General features: G+C 41.1%; 1 protein-coding gene across 1 annotated transcript; it reads left to right on the top strand.

The window, feature by feature from the left end:
- Nucleotides 1-92: 92 nt before the first annotated feature.
- On the top strand, nt 93-3,653 carry noxo1b (NADPH oxidase organizer 1b). Its single transcript, XM_006801087.3, has 8 exons — nt 93-238; nt 342-422; nt 562-634; nt 880-1,063; nt 1,147-1,358; nt 1,465-1,575; nt 1,866-1,983; nt 2,131-3,653. Exons 1-8 carry the CDS (start codon nt 164-166, stop codon nt 2,807-2,809), a joined length of 1,533 nt encoding a protein of 510 aa, XP_006801150.2. The 5' UTR covers nt 93-163; the 3' UTR covers nt 2,810-3,653.
- The last annotated feature ends 11,633 nt before the right edge of the window (nt 3,654-15,286 follow it).

The following is a 15,286-nucleotide window of genomic DNA, read 5'->3' as shown; positions in this document are numbered from 1 at the left end:
AGACCACGCCCCCGCCCCGCCCCGTCCCCGCACCTTGAATGTATATTAAGCAGCAGTTGGCTCGCCTTGCAGACAGAGTAGCGGAGGGAGGTTTACCGGCATACCTGAGGTCAGAAAAGAAGCAGCTACTCATCCTTTGATCTGAGACGCGAAGTGCCAAACGATGGCTGACGAACACCGCTTTGTTTTCAGCGCCCGCATCATTGGAGGTGTTCACAGGGACGCACCGAAACTCAAGGTGAGCTAAGACCAGACATTAGCTTTAAAAATACAATAAAATGAATAAACGGGTAAAAATTGACAGTTTGGGCTGATTTTGATTTTTTAATCCCCCTCCACAGATGTTCATGCTGTCTGTGCTCTGGTCTGACCAGAATGAAATTATTATCTACAGATCATTCCAGGATTTCAAGGAATTTCATGTAAGGAACAAAAATATATATATATCAGCTCATCTGTTCTTCTTCTTATTATTATTATTATATGGCTGCTTTGTATTGGATCTTTTGAAATAATTGAGGCTAAATGTGTATTTAATTAATTTTTTAAAATTTTCAACAGAAACAACTAAAAAGGAGATTTCCTCATCTGAACCCTTTGCGGAAAGACGACAGAATGATCCCAAAGTTCACAGGTGAGACTGATTCACCTGCTGTTGTTGATGTGTGTTGAGTTAATCGGATGAAATTCAGAAGCCCTCTTCCAACTAGAGGAAGGTTCGAGTAAAGTTAGTTAAGCATGTCTCCAAAACTGGGTTAATTTAGCAGCTCGGTCTCTCAGAATTTGAGTAAAACACTAGTGGAGCTGTCATTTAGCTCTTTTTGCAAATCATGTCTTGATAGTTTTTTTTTTTTTTTTTTTGTCTCATCTTCTTTCCAGGGAAGGCCAGGAGGAGCAGCGTGCAAAAGAAAGGCTCCAAGAAGTCAGTCCGACGGATGAAGTTCTTGGAAAGCTACCTCGAAAAACTGCTGAAGTGCGACCAAAGCGTGACCCGGAGCATCGAGGTCACCCGCTTCTTCACCCCCAAAGACCACGACCTGCAGCCAGACTACACCAAGAACAGGTATGCTCCCAGCTCAGTGGAAACTGTGAGGGGCAAATAAGAGCTCTGACCATTTTTGGTAACATAAATTTTCTTCTATACAGTGTCATGATGCTGCTTTCTGATGATCAGAATGACGAGTCAGGTGAAGGAGGCAGATCTGCCCACCACTTTCACCATGGAGGCAGCATCACTAACCCTTTTGTGACCCAGACATACCACTGCGTGGCTGCCTATGAGACAAAGGACACCAAGAACCGCCCGTTCAAGGTGGCCAAGGACGAGAAGCTGGACGTCCTGATCAAAGACCCTGCAGGTCAGTGCTTTCAGATTTACACATTTTTATTGAAGATTATTATAGACTCTTATCTTTCTACTAAACAAGAGAGTCTCATGCTATTTTTTTTTAAATTCATCTCCAGGCTGGTGGCTTGTGGAGAATGAAGATAAGCGCCTGGCTTGGTTTCCCGCTCCGTATCTGGAGCTGTCGGAAGGCGACGACGACGACGATGAAGATGAGCTTCAGCTGAGAGGTGTGTACTTGTGTTGCGCTGGAAAGTTTCACTTCAAAGAGTGCACTGGATACACATTTACAACATGAATGAGCATGCCTGTGAGCAGGTTCCACATATGTGCTGATGAAGCTTTGCCTTGTTGTTACAAATAGCCAACACTAGGGAGCTGTCTTCAGCCATTTTCATCAGTGCATGTTTCCTTTTAATAAAAATCCAGATGCTGTTTTTGCGTTTTAGGCGACTTATTTGACCACTTTTCAGCTCTGCTTTGTTGCTCAAGCTTTTTTTCTCTTGCCTGTGACTTTTAGGTGCTCTGTACTGTGCTGTAAGAAGTTACACGTCTAAGAAGGTTGATGAGATCTCCGTGCCCATTGGCTCTGTGGTTGAGGTGCTGAGGAAGTCTGACAACGGCTGGTGGCTCATTAGGTATGTCGGTCTTGTCTGTTTGCAAATGATAAACTTGTCATCTTCTACTTAGAAAACTAGAAAGTCCAGATTTAATAGTATAGCAGTTTGTAGACAATTAAATTATTTTTAACAGGTTTGAATTACATCATGTTTTGTTCTCTACAGATTCAATGGCAGAGTAGGCTACATCCCAACCATGTACCTGAAGCCATACAACAACCCAAGGGCAGGCCTTTATGGGCTGCACAACAGGCTGCATAGCTCCTCTCTGAATCTGGCAACAGCCAGCAGGGATCGCCAGGCTCCCTACCCTCTCAGTATCCACGAAGAAGATGACCTACACCAGAATTCTGCTGGCCCCTCCAGACAAATGTTTGAGCCTGCACGTCTCCACAAGGCTCGATCTCTTGATGTCCTCTCCAATCCCTGGCCTCAGGGGGAGGAGGAGAGGGAAGCCCCAGCCTCAAACAGTCACCCGAGCATCATGAGCCAAATCAGCTCTGATTCCATTCTCTCTGAATTCTCCTCAAGCAGCGACTCGGCCTCCAGTCTGAGGGAGGAGGCACAGAGCCACGCAGACCACCCTGCAGCCTCGCAACAGCCCAACAGCTCGCGCAGCAGCCCCGATCCCAGCCTCTTAGACGGCGTCAGCTTCAACAGCGGCTCAGAGAGTTCTGGGTCTGTCAAGTCCAAAGGCAGCAGCAACGCCTCAGTCGCCCCCAGGGTACCTCCCCGACCCAAAACAGAGGAGATCCTGACCCGCTGCACCACCATGACGCGCAAGGCAGCCCTGGCCACCAAGGCTCGGCTCCAGATTCAGCCCGAGTCCATTCACAGCCGTTAAGGAAACCACGGCACCAGTGCTATACATTACAAATCCGACAATAAGTTGTATTCTTAATGATACTCACTTGTTTCTGCAAACCTTTTAGACTCATTATGTGTTTATAAGAAGAAAATGTAACTTGTTCAAAGCCACATTTAGTTGAGTTTAAGAGGCATTGCTTAACTTTTTGCTTGCTTCCTTCTTATGTGAAAGGTTAAAGGGAAAGCAGCTTGGACAAGGCAGCCGCAGACTAAACTTTCATAAAATGCTGTTGATTCCCATTTTATCAAATGGAGCTTGGCATCTTAATTTTGAACATTTCAGTGTAAGTATAAGACTAATGTAGCTTCAGTGAAGCATTATGAGGAGCAGTAAGTAAGACTACGTATGTGACCTATAGTCACAATAAAAATAAATAAAAGAATAATAATAAAGTTTGTTTTCTAGCTTTGAAGAGTGTTTTGGGGAAATTTCGGTGGCCTTGAAGTGGTTGTGAATGTACAGGGGCTTTATGGCTGTTTTAACATGTAGAAATCAATCAAATCAGCTGTGGGTTTAAAAATATTGTAAAAGATTGTGAATATGGTTAAATGATTATTTCCTCATTATTTACTGGAGTGCTTGTGCTTGACAGATTTGAAAAACTAATATATGTGAAGCAGCTGTTGCAAAAAAAAAAAAAAAGAGCAGCAAGGCACCATCAGTGAACAGGCTGAATGCTGACGCAAAGGCCTTTTGAATGACTGCACTGAAACGTCATGGGCGTGGTAAAGAAGCTGTCGGGGGGCTTGTGGGTCTCCTGCCATGATGTGTTGTTTTTGTGGGTGTTTTTTTTTTTTTTTCATTTTTGTTTGTTTTTAAAGCAGCCTCTTGTATGAATGTGCTGCTGCTTCACTATGTACCTTATATCCTGCATAAAATAGGTCAATAAAATTGAATGTGCACCAATGTCTGTTCGTTTCTCGTGTGTTTGACAAATTTGGGTGTCAAAAGATTCTGAGTGCAAAAAAACAAAAAGGGCAACCATGCGGGCTTGTACTTCTCAGATCACAGTCTCTTTTGATGACTGATTAAATATACAGTGCATCATGGGAAGCCCCCAGCTGCCTTGACCTATTGCTATCTAAGGGAGGATTCAGGGTTGCCTGACCCAGTCCTAACTAAAGTTTGAAGCATAATATTAACTTCTAAGAACCCACGGTGAAATAGGTGCCCCTTTACATATTGAAGAAAGTTCCTGTTAAAGTTTCAACATTGACTTAGTTTCCCTGACAATAAAAATGTCTCTGGGCTCTTATGGGTTATAAGTAGAGAGGGGTGGCCAAACTGGGAGCTGGTTCCCCTGAAGAGGGACCTGAATTTTACTCACATTCCACTTTTAAATACCAGCAGTCTGAGTAAAGTTCTCTATTGGGGTAATATAGTACTATGAGGTCTTTAAGATAAGCTGGGGCTTTATTATTCAAGAACTTGTATGTGAGGAAAAGGATTTCAAATTCAAGTCAATGAAGGAAACTCAAGAGAAATTTGCTCTCTCATTTTATTCTCTGTCAGCAGTCACGCTGCAACATTTTGGATCAGCTGAAAGCTTTTCAGGGAGTTTTAGGACAGCCTGATAATAATGCACTGCAATGGTCCAGCCTAGAAATAATACATTTATAAAGTTGTGTGATGGGGATTGCGGTCCCTAGCTCTGCTGCAGTGGAAGGGTGGTACAGTAAGCTTACAGGGTGGTGGACAGGTGAGAGGGACTGCAACTAATGAACTCTCTCCCTTTTTAGTGTGGAAGGAGCAGTGTGTGTTGTGGGAAGGAGCTGGAAAGCTGGCTTCCTGTTTGAGCATAAGGTGTCGAAGCAGTGGAAAACACTGTTTTAAAATAAAGGTGCTACGACTGACACTCAAACGCTGCGTGGGTCCTGATCATTTCACAAGTAGCATTTCAGCATCATTCCAAGACAGGATGTTTCTAGTTTTAGAAATATTGTGCAAATGGAAAAAAAACAGTCCTGCATATTTGTTTTATATGGAGTGAAGGACATTCAAGCATAAAAAGGGTCTTAACTCAAGAGATGAACCAGGGTTGTGTTCAGTGGCTAATTTAGCTGATGGCCAATTTTAAGCAGCCTTTGATCAAAACATACAATTTGGCCCTATTTCTTAAGCTGAATCTGTGAAAAATACCAAATGTCAAACCATTCAACAGACATAAAAATATATTTTGGCACCAACAAGTTGATTCCCAAAGAGGTATTAGCCAAAGACCTGGCACAACAGAAATGGCAGCTGTAAAAACAAACAAACTAATAAACAAAAAATGATCTACAGCAGACAGAAGAAGAGACTTGAGATCGGGCCCTTCAGTTGATCCATCCACTGTTCACTAAAGACTCATCGGGAATGTCTCAGTGGAAGGCTGGCTGTCAGGAAGCCATTCTTAAGGAAGGACAACGATAAGAAAAGGCTGAAGCCTCAGCATTATTAAAGCAATGTGGGATCATTTTAACAGGAACCAAAAGGAACAACCAACATCCAAAGAAGAGCTCTTACAATTACATAGACTTTGTTTTCACCTTAAAATCTGTATTTACAAAAATTGCTTCTCCTATTTGATGTTTTATTATGAAAATATAAAGAAATGAGGAATGGCTCGAGATTTTTGCAAAATACTGTATTTATCTAATTGTAATCTAATTAATATTGTTTACTTTTATTTACTCTTTTTTATTAACTTAGTGAAATAGTTCTTCTCACATGACTCTTTATTTAAGAACAAAAGTGAAGCTGCACCTCTCCCCAATATCAGTTGCATTCCCAGACTGCAGCTTTTCCACCTTTGATTCTTGGAAGTTAATCAATGTGAACAGGTTTCCTTTAAGGAAGAATCCGTTTATGACTCACTCTTTTGACTCCTTTTGTTGCCTTTTTTTTTCTTTTTTCAGTTCCTTCAGGTTTGTAGCCACAGATAAAGTTTTACTTATCAGTCATTTCAAGAACTAGGAAGTACACTCAAATGTGAACCACATATGTGTTGGGAGTCTTACCCCAGCTGAATGTGATTTTTATGTAATAGGGTATCTATTGCACCATTTTCAACATAAGTGAGCAATCGTAAGAGGAAATCTAAACAAAAACTGCTGTTACTTCCTTAAGGTTCCTGTAAAGACAAAACAAACACACACACACACACACACATACATACACGCACACACACACACACATACACAGACATATTAACAGACACACACACACACTGCCATTTTGGTCATGAAGCTGCCTCAATGACAGAAGAAAACTAAAAATCTTTTCGATAAAAGTGTGTCAACCACGTGGCACATCTTCCCATCAGCAGCCCACTTCCGGCTAATTATTCACCCCAGGTTTCCTTGCCCGTGTCAGTAAACACTTAACCCTTGGTTGATAAGTGACTCTAAGGTAAACACAGCAGAAGGCTCTATTTCCTTTTGAGTGCACTACATGAAAAACGGCATCGACGTTGTGTTTTTATGGCATTTGTTTCATGGGGCAAATGAAGCGGCTCATGAAGCCGCAGTAAAAGGAAGTCTCAAGAAATAATTGTCATCCTTGAGTATTTATTTTGCGCTGTTCAGTTTGCACAAGGAGTCTACGTGACCACTTGTGAACGTGATGCATTTTTTGGATGTGGGTGCATTTGCTTAAGAACAGCGTATCATTTATGAAAGCTTGGAAACCCCAGAGCAATGTGTTCGATTTGTAACTGAATAACCTTCAGGAACAAGCAGGGCACGGCTCAAAAACCAGCATCTGTGATGATGTGTGGCACACGGAGCAACATGTGCTGCCATGCAGATGATTTCATTTTCCAGGAAGGCAACAAAAGAGATCCAGCCACATTCTGAGCATGCACCAGCACGGATCTGTAATCAGTCTAAACTGGCTTAACTGAAGTCTAAACTGGCTTAACTGGCCCAATTGCAGTCCAGAATTATCAAGCAACTGAAACAAATGATAAGAAGCCTTAAGCTGGTGAGCTTCTCAAATCTATACCTACATTAAAAATGAATGAAAAACATTTCACTTTTTAAGGCTCCAGTAAATGCTCTGAGCACTTTCCAAATGCTTACAGTGTTGATAAAGGTGATGCAAAAAAAAAAGAATTTCCACATTTTGAGATGCTTGGTACTTTCCACCGTTCCCAGTGGGTCACCACAGCAGACGGATCAGCATTTTGATACAGATTTTACCTTCACAGGTTCCGTTTGTGCTGTCCTCCTGGTCTTAAACTGGGGGATCTTTTTGCACGTAAAGCAAATTCTTTGCATAATTTGCAGAAATATGAGATAAAAAACAAATCGGTAGAGAAATTTGAAGTGTATTGCATTACACTTATTGAATGGTAAATGGACTGATTCTTATATAGCGCTTTTCTACTCTCTCGGAGCACTCAAAGCGCTCTATACAACATGCCACATTCACCCAATCACACACATTTTCACAAGCACTTTATCTATACTTAGTGCTATCTAATTACATTCACACACATTCAAACTCCGATGGACGCATCGGAGAGCAACTTGGGGTTAGTATCTTGCCCAAGGATACTTGACATGCAGACTGGAGGAGCCAAGGATCGAACCACCAACCTTCCGATCAGTAGGTGACCTGCTCTACCTCCTGAGCTACAGCCACCCCAAAACATACTCATGTTTTTCAATTAAATATTATACAACTTTTCAATAAACGTAAATTCTGCGGGTTTAATTTGTGCTTTCAAAATCATGAATCTTCATTTATATTCATGCTCATTTTCAGTTTGTGCTTTGTTGTGAGAAACACAGTAAAACCCTGCAGACTCCTATAAAATCAAAGTCTCATTTAGTGTCTTTTTATTGTGATTCAAAGTAGTAAATGTATCCAAGTTATCATTTCCCACAAGGATATGCTGCCAGCAACCCTGTAAAATGCGTAAAAGACTGGTACTTGACAACAATGCACCAACTTTACAAATGCACAAAGCATCCCATCAGCTTTGGCAGTGAGGCAACAATGGGTGTGAATATTGTGTGTCATTGACAAATAACAAACGACAGCAGTTTCCCAGCTATAGAGCTCCATTTCCTGATCATTACCCTGTAACCTGAGAATATACTGCAGCACGTCCAACATAATCAAGTTTCAGTGTAGAAGACAAAGCCTCAGACCGTCTGGCAATGTGATCACTTCAGATTTAATGGCAATGTTGACAGATAGTAAAAAGAAAGCTTGTATGGGGGCGTTACAGATGGAAAACCTCAACTTAGTAGTCATCTGTCGGATCTGTTACACCTGTAAAACTTGATCTGTACCCATTACAAATAATACTTCTAGGATCTTTCGCTTTCTCTCTCTCTCACACACACACACACACCTACACAAACACAGTGCTTGTCTGGGTAATGAAGCTGAGGCAGCAGGCACTGCTGTACATCAAGAAAAAAAGAATAAATAAATGTGGACCACTATGACTTGCTGTCTTGATGCACGCTCAATCATCCAGGTAAATAAATCCCAACACGTAGCGTTTTCAGTGAGAGAAACGTTCCATCCCTCATCCAAGTGACTTCTTCAGTCTCAGCTGACTGCAGGTTTCTCCAACCTTATAAACAGTACATTTGCACAATAATAATGGATTGGATTTATATAGCGCTTTTCAAAGCACCCAAAGCGCTTTACAATACCACTATTCATTCACACACTGGTGGAGGCAAGCTACAATTGTAGCCACAGCTGCCCTGGGACAGACTGACAGAAGCGAGGCTGCCATATCGCACCATCTGGCCAACACCAGTAGGCGGTGTAAAGTGTCTTGCCCAAGGACACAACGACCAGGACAGACAGCCCAGGGATCGAACCGGCGACCTTCCGGTTACAGATGCGATTCCCAACCCCCTGAGCCACGGTCGCCCCAAAAACTGAAACAAGCCCCCTGAATGAAAAATGGGCTGTGAGGTCAGTTCTTGATGATTAATATGCAAATTCTCATGACCATTGATCAAAGACCACTGATCAATGGCCGTGAGTCCCATTCACAGAGAGTTGGGGAACGGCTGCAATCACAGCATTGTAACATGGCTAAAGATGTACCCTTAGGCCCCCTCCTCGATTCAGAGATGGTCTTTCTCTTTTCACGTAAATGGCCTCCTTGACTCCGCGCTCACACCCCGCTCCTCCCCATCCAGGATGTGTACATCCTCATCACTGAAGGAGGGTCCACTGGCCTGTAGGTGTGAATAGACTGGCCTGACGAAGTAGCTCTTCTGTGTTGTCCGCTTAGCCAGAGGTTGTTTGGTTCCCCCAATGTATACATCATCAATCAGGCAATCCTCCTGGAACTTAACAACATACACTATATTATTCTGTTTGTGTTGGAGGACCTGATCCTTGTGGTGGACTAATTTTTGGCACAGCATTTAAAAGGCACCGAGATGTGGTCATTACAAAAAATGCGTCTCAGCTGTTCCGATACGTACGGGAACACTACAGGTTTTTGCTTAGGCAGCAGTTGGGGGCACTATTACTTATTGACTTCATTCAATTATATAAATATAAGTATTTGAAACAACTTAACTGATCTCCAAAAGTTGATTCTGTTCATCTGGACGTAGCGTTTTCTGGGAGAAACGTTTCGTCACTCATCCAAGTGACTTCTTCAGTCACGATCAGTCAATTAAAACTTAACTGATCGCAACAACGATCAGCTACAGGCCTGTCTTCCTATTGCAGTTTTGATGCCAGCATTACTGCAGCTTTGCAGAGGTAACTTACAGGACTTCATCACAGTTTATCATCACGCTTCAGTTTCACGCTCTTCGAACCATGACCAGTAAAATGTTACGAGGATGAGTCTCAAGGCTTGGAGTTTACCCAGAAACTCAAGAATGTTTAGTGTTGCTGTCAGACTTGAGAGTAGCTCCGACGGGACGTTTTTAATCTTCTGGGTTTGGAGTAACTGACAACAATTGCCAGCAGAAACCACCTTTAAATTCTATTCGCATGTCAGAGAAACAAAATGCTGACCTTGTATTTACAGGTAGTTTACTCACAGCAGTTTATCTAAGCATCTCTATCTGACATTCTTGACAAAACAATGGCAGGTATTGAAACTGAGACGTCGTATGAGAAACAGAACGGGATTATATAATGAGTCAAAAAGTATGCCACGAGGATTATCCGTGTTGAGCTGCTTTAATCAATTCTCAGTACTGTTGTTAAAAGACACACTCCTAGCACTTAATTATGGTAGATTAGTTTTTTCATTGACACTTTGCAAAGTAAATTAAGTCAGTTTGCTGCTCAGAGGATATCATAAGCTCATGTTGCATATTAAAAATAAAATCCCTACTTTTTATTGTGTCCTCATAACATGCTAGCCTACATTAAATCCTATAATTTCAATGTGCTTTTTGACTCAGAACTACATTTAGTAATACATTATCTGGTGCACGTACTGCATCTGTGCAGGTTTTCAAATGGATATTTTGATGCATATATCAATGTGATCCAATCCTTGCAGGGATGCTTTCACAGATTTTGTGACTTTTCTGATATGCACAAATCTGACATGCGCATTGGCTTTAATGTGTAGAAATAATATGACGTTTGCAGGGAAGGTAGTGCAGTGTTGTCTCTTATCTCCAGACACGCAGTGTAAAATTAGACTGGTGGCCAAGGATCAGAGTCTACTGCCTAATCAACCGACGCACTGTTTCACAAGCCAGATCCAAACATCTTGGAAAGAGTCTTTGATTTCTGAGCTGTATTGTTGGTTTTTGATGTGCTGACTGTTAAGCGGTAATCATTAACTTCAAGCGTTTCAATCTCTAGTATGCGGTATGCCTCGCATGAAACCGCAGAATAGTGCAAATATGTATTTTACAGGTTTTATTTTACACTGAAATTTCACCATGACCACTCATTAAGTTGATCGGGTTTCCTTCCTTACAGCTACACGGATCTTGTTGTTCTTGGAGTCAACTAAGTGCAGAAAGATTTATATGTTCTTTTCTTTGTTCCCCAGGATGGGAAATAACATTCCTTCTTCTTCCTCATCATAAATCTTGTGTGTGCGAGGTGCAACATAATCTCAGCTACAAGCACTAAGAGAGTCAGGTGCAATTTAAACCTTCCATTATGACGACTAAATTAAAATTTAGATTAGCTTTACTTTAACATTTTTTTAAATAAATACTTGAAGTTTATTGAGAAATTTCATTTTGCTTAGGTGAAAAAATTTGTTCTGACAGCTGAGCATTTCTCACACACACCCCTTTTTATGCCTCATGTATTTGTGTGCCACACATTCATACTCCGATGGATGCATCGGAGAGCAATTTGGGGTTAGTATCTTGCCCAAGGGTATTTGGCATGCAGACTAGGGGAAGCCAGGAATCGAACCACCAACCTTCCGATCAGTAGATGACCTGCTCTACCACCTGAGCTACAGCCACCCCGACCCTGTAGAAAAAACAAACAACAACAGTCAATAATTTATTAGCTCATTTATTAACTCATGTGGTTTGTAATGTTTCTTAAAGGTATTTTCATTCACAAAGATTCTTCCTGCTAGTCGTTCTTCTGATAGTAGCTCTGCAAACTTACTGGTTTGTAGAGCTATGACCGATGGATAGTGATGCTGTCAGGATTTGATGGTGACTGGAAAATGAAATGTAATCTGTTTTATTCTGAGAAACCAACAAAAACAAAAACAAGTTCAAACAGTTTAAAAGGTCAAAAACTATTGAACTCAATAATAATAATAAAAAAAGTACAGTGCAGTATAATAAAGTACAGTACAGCATATCTGTACAAACATAGACACACTGTGTCACACGCATGTTAAACAACTGGCTCAGTTCCAGTTTTTCAAGTTCTTTTAATACAATAATCTCTTGCTAGTATACACAATACATGCGTTGTGGTTGTCTCTCTCATCTATAATGGCCACTGAGACATTTGTACACTGTACAGTCTATTAAGTTTCATGTTTTAAAAGAATATGCAATATTGTTGTCTTTGGCTGAGTCTACTTTACTTCAGATGACCATGTTAGGACAGCTTATTCTATGTGAACGCACAGTAATTAGAAAAGCATGTATACCAAGGGCGTAGATTTGGTTTTGGCATTGGTGGGGACGGATGATTCAACCATCGAACCCTGCCTTGTTTCTTTTTTTTCCTTTTTGTCTTTGCTTCTTGATAAAAAAAAGGAGAAATATAATTGCCTACATATGCTATTCTACATGCTTTTAAACTATTTAAAATTACAATTCATAGTTTTATATGTGAATTATATAATGTTAAGTTACTATTAAACAAATGACTAAGTATTTTAGGCTTTAGTTTACTTCAACCATAATCCATATAAATCAGATATCATACAAAAATAAAAATAGCTTCAAATACAGTCATGACAATAAAATAATATGACTTTAAGGACTTAACATCATTATTTCAGTTATAGTACACCAACATCTGTTATACATTAGCACTAAGGGAACACTGAATGACCTGGTGGTTTTTGTCCATAAAACTACTCATCTAAGATTACCACAAAGTAAAAGATCTCTCAGCAACATTATGCAACATTTTAGGCACTACTGCCCCGATCAAATCAGTGAGCTGGGATGTTTTACTCTGAACTACTGTTACAGCAACAGACATGGACTACTGGTGTCCCACACAACAACTCAATGTCCACTATGTGAAGGAGCCAAACACATGCCTGCTCCTCTCATTAACTGAGATAAACTGCTGGCATATTTGTTTTACATCTATACTGTCCAGTCTCTCCTGGTAGACATGGCAACACGTTATTCATGGTTACATACAATTTTTGACTGATGTGGGCCAAAGCCTAAAACGATGTGCCGGGAGTTTACTGTTCTCCCCGGTTCAGATATTTGAAGTTTGAACAGCTACATTCTCGCCTGAAATTTTTTAAAAAGTTTATTTTGCAACCCAGAAAGAGTAATAAGAGGGGCACTGAAATTCGGGATTGTCCGAGAAAAAACGGGAGGGTTGGCATGTATTGCCTTGCATAGCCTGTAACGTTATTATGATGGACAGATTTTATGAGTGAACTTGACTTTAAGTGACTTACAGGTTTCTTTGAAAAACACTTTCTTATATCCAGGTTCTTTTTGCTGCCGTCCTCCTCTCCTCCTTGCAGGTCCTCGCAGCGCAGGCTTGCCGCTGCTAAAACTAAACAGAGCTCCCTGGAAGGCACAGCCAATCACATTGGCCATATTTGTCACATGATATAGGACTCCAGTAGAGAACGTAATTTAACTCTTTCTGCACCGCTGGGTGAATGAGACGTTGACAGATCGCTTTTTTTTTTTTTTTTTAAATTTCTATCGGTTTTGTACGGAGCCCCGCAGGGGACATGGGAGAAAAAAAAATTAAGACGGACTTTTGCAAGATCTCGCAAAAGTTTTGCGAGACCTCCCGTTAGCTTCTAGCTAATGGGAGGTCGAGACCTACTACAGCCGGGAGGAACACCGCTTTCCCAGGACATCGTGCCTCGACCGCCCGGTCGGCTTCGAGCCAGCGTCTGAAGAATGCGGCTAAAACGTTTGCGAGATCTCGCAAAACGTTTGCGAGATCTCGCAAAAGTTTTGCGAGATCTCGCGAACGTTTTAGCCGCATTCTTCGGGCGGCAAAAGTTTTGCGAGATCCCGAGTTTGTTTTGCGAGATCTCGCAAAAGTTTTGCGAGATCCCGAGTTTGTTTTGCGAGATCCCGAGTTAGTTTTGCGAGATCTCGCAAAAGTCCGTCTTAATTTTTTTTTCTCCCATGTTCCCTGCGGGGTTCCGTAGTTTTGTTTTTCTTTACTCAAAGAGATCAAATTATTGGTGGGGACAATTCAATAATTGCTGGATATTGATGGGGACATGTCCCTTCCGTCCATGCCAAATCTACGCCCTTGATGTATACATTTCCTGAGTGACAAATACAGAATTAATTAGTGTAGTCTAAGACTTGCTCATCTGCGGCAGAAGGTCCAGAATGAAGATGTTATAAAAGATCAGAACTTTGAAGATGATTTGTCTGTGTGTGTCACAAAACTGATGTGTGGCAGGATTGTGGACCCAAACGCAGGATTGAGAAAGCAAGATGTAAAGTCAACAATGCAGCTTTAATGCTGATTGCTCACCAAAGCACATCATCCAAAACAATTCAAAAGGAATTCAAAAGGCAGACAAGTCGAAGAACTCATTAGACTACAGAGCAAGGGAGCGCACACCTAAACAGGACAACTCAACAAAGGGCGAGAGGAGACGGAGACCATGTACAGAAAATCTACTGAGGGAAGTAGGAACAGGTGAGAAACACAGCTGAAGGCACTCAACCGAAAAGACGGGGAAATAAAACTTAACGCAGAGAACCAGGCACGTGCAGGGGGGGGGGGCTAGAGGGGCTTGAGCACCCGCCCCTTTCCTGATGGGTGCCCAAAGAGCCCTTTTGTTGAGGCAACTTTTTAAAAAAAAAATTTTTTTTTTTTTTTTTTATGTGTGTGGGCGTGCGGAGTCCTGTCTGTGCCCCTCAACAATAATATTTAACTATTAATCACAGTTTTGCTAAATAAAAGGATCTGGCTTGCATCAGTCACATGATCACATTTAACCAATGATCGCCCTTGACGGCAGAACGCGCTGGTTACGAGCCGGAAACGAGCTCACAAAGAGCACGCACATTTTTAGCGGTCCGGAGCTGTAGGAGAAACACAAGTTAACTCAGAGACACAGACTGATGCGACAAAACCAGTAAGTAGGTGTACAGCGTACACTGTAGTGTATAGCACACAGGAGTATTAGCTTATTACGTACACGTTGGTAAGCTGTCTTGTGGCAACTGACGAACTGAAACAAACGAGCGTGTTGTGTGTCTAACAGCGCGACAAACATTACCTGTCCTTTTATTAACTGCACAAGTAGTGCTGGTCATAGCTGCTGGCTACCTGTGTAAGGCTGCCATGGGTCAGTAGCTCTGTCACCGTTTTAGGGAACATATTTAGTTTTAAAGTATTTAGAGCATATTTAGTTTTAAAGTAAGTTTCCGGGCTTTTCCTGCCTTTCTGGAGGGATTATATTTCACTAAAAAACGATCTAATATGCATGTCCACATGATTATGCATTATTATAATTATAATATATTAAAAAACACACGCTGTATTTTAAAGAACATACATTAAGAAGCAGATTATATTAGATTTATATTTTAAATAAGACAAAATTTGGATTTTACAGCAGTAAAATTATTGTATCTCTACAGTTTGAAAATGTAATAAGCTTTGCCCCTGCACAGAGTGGATAGTGAAACAAATGGAATCATCATAAATACATTATTTCATATTTATTACTTCCCCCTCCTCATTGTTTTATTATTGTAGCTCTAGTAATAAATAATAATGTAAGGATTCTGAATCAGCACCATGATGCCCATAGTATATACAGTATTCTGAAAAAGGTCTAAAACG

Source organism: Neolamprologus brichardi, chromosome 8, assembly GCF_056152115.1.
Source record: "Neolamprologus brichardi isolate AB-2024 chromosome 8, ASM5615211v1, whole genome shotgun sequence".
Taxonomy (NCBI): Eukaryota; Metazoa; Chordata; class Actinopteri; order Cichliformes; family Cichlidae; genus Neolamprologus; species Neolamprologus brichardi.
This window is presented reverse-complemented; position numbering and strand designations above follow the sequence as displayed.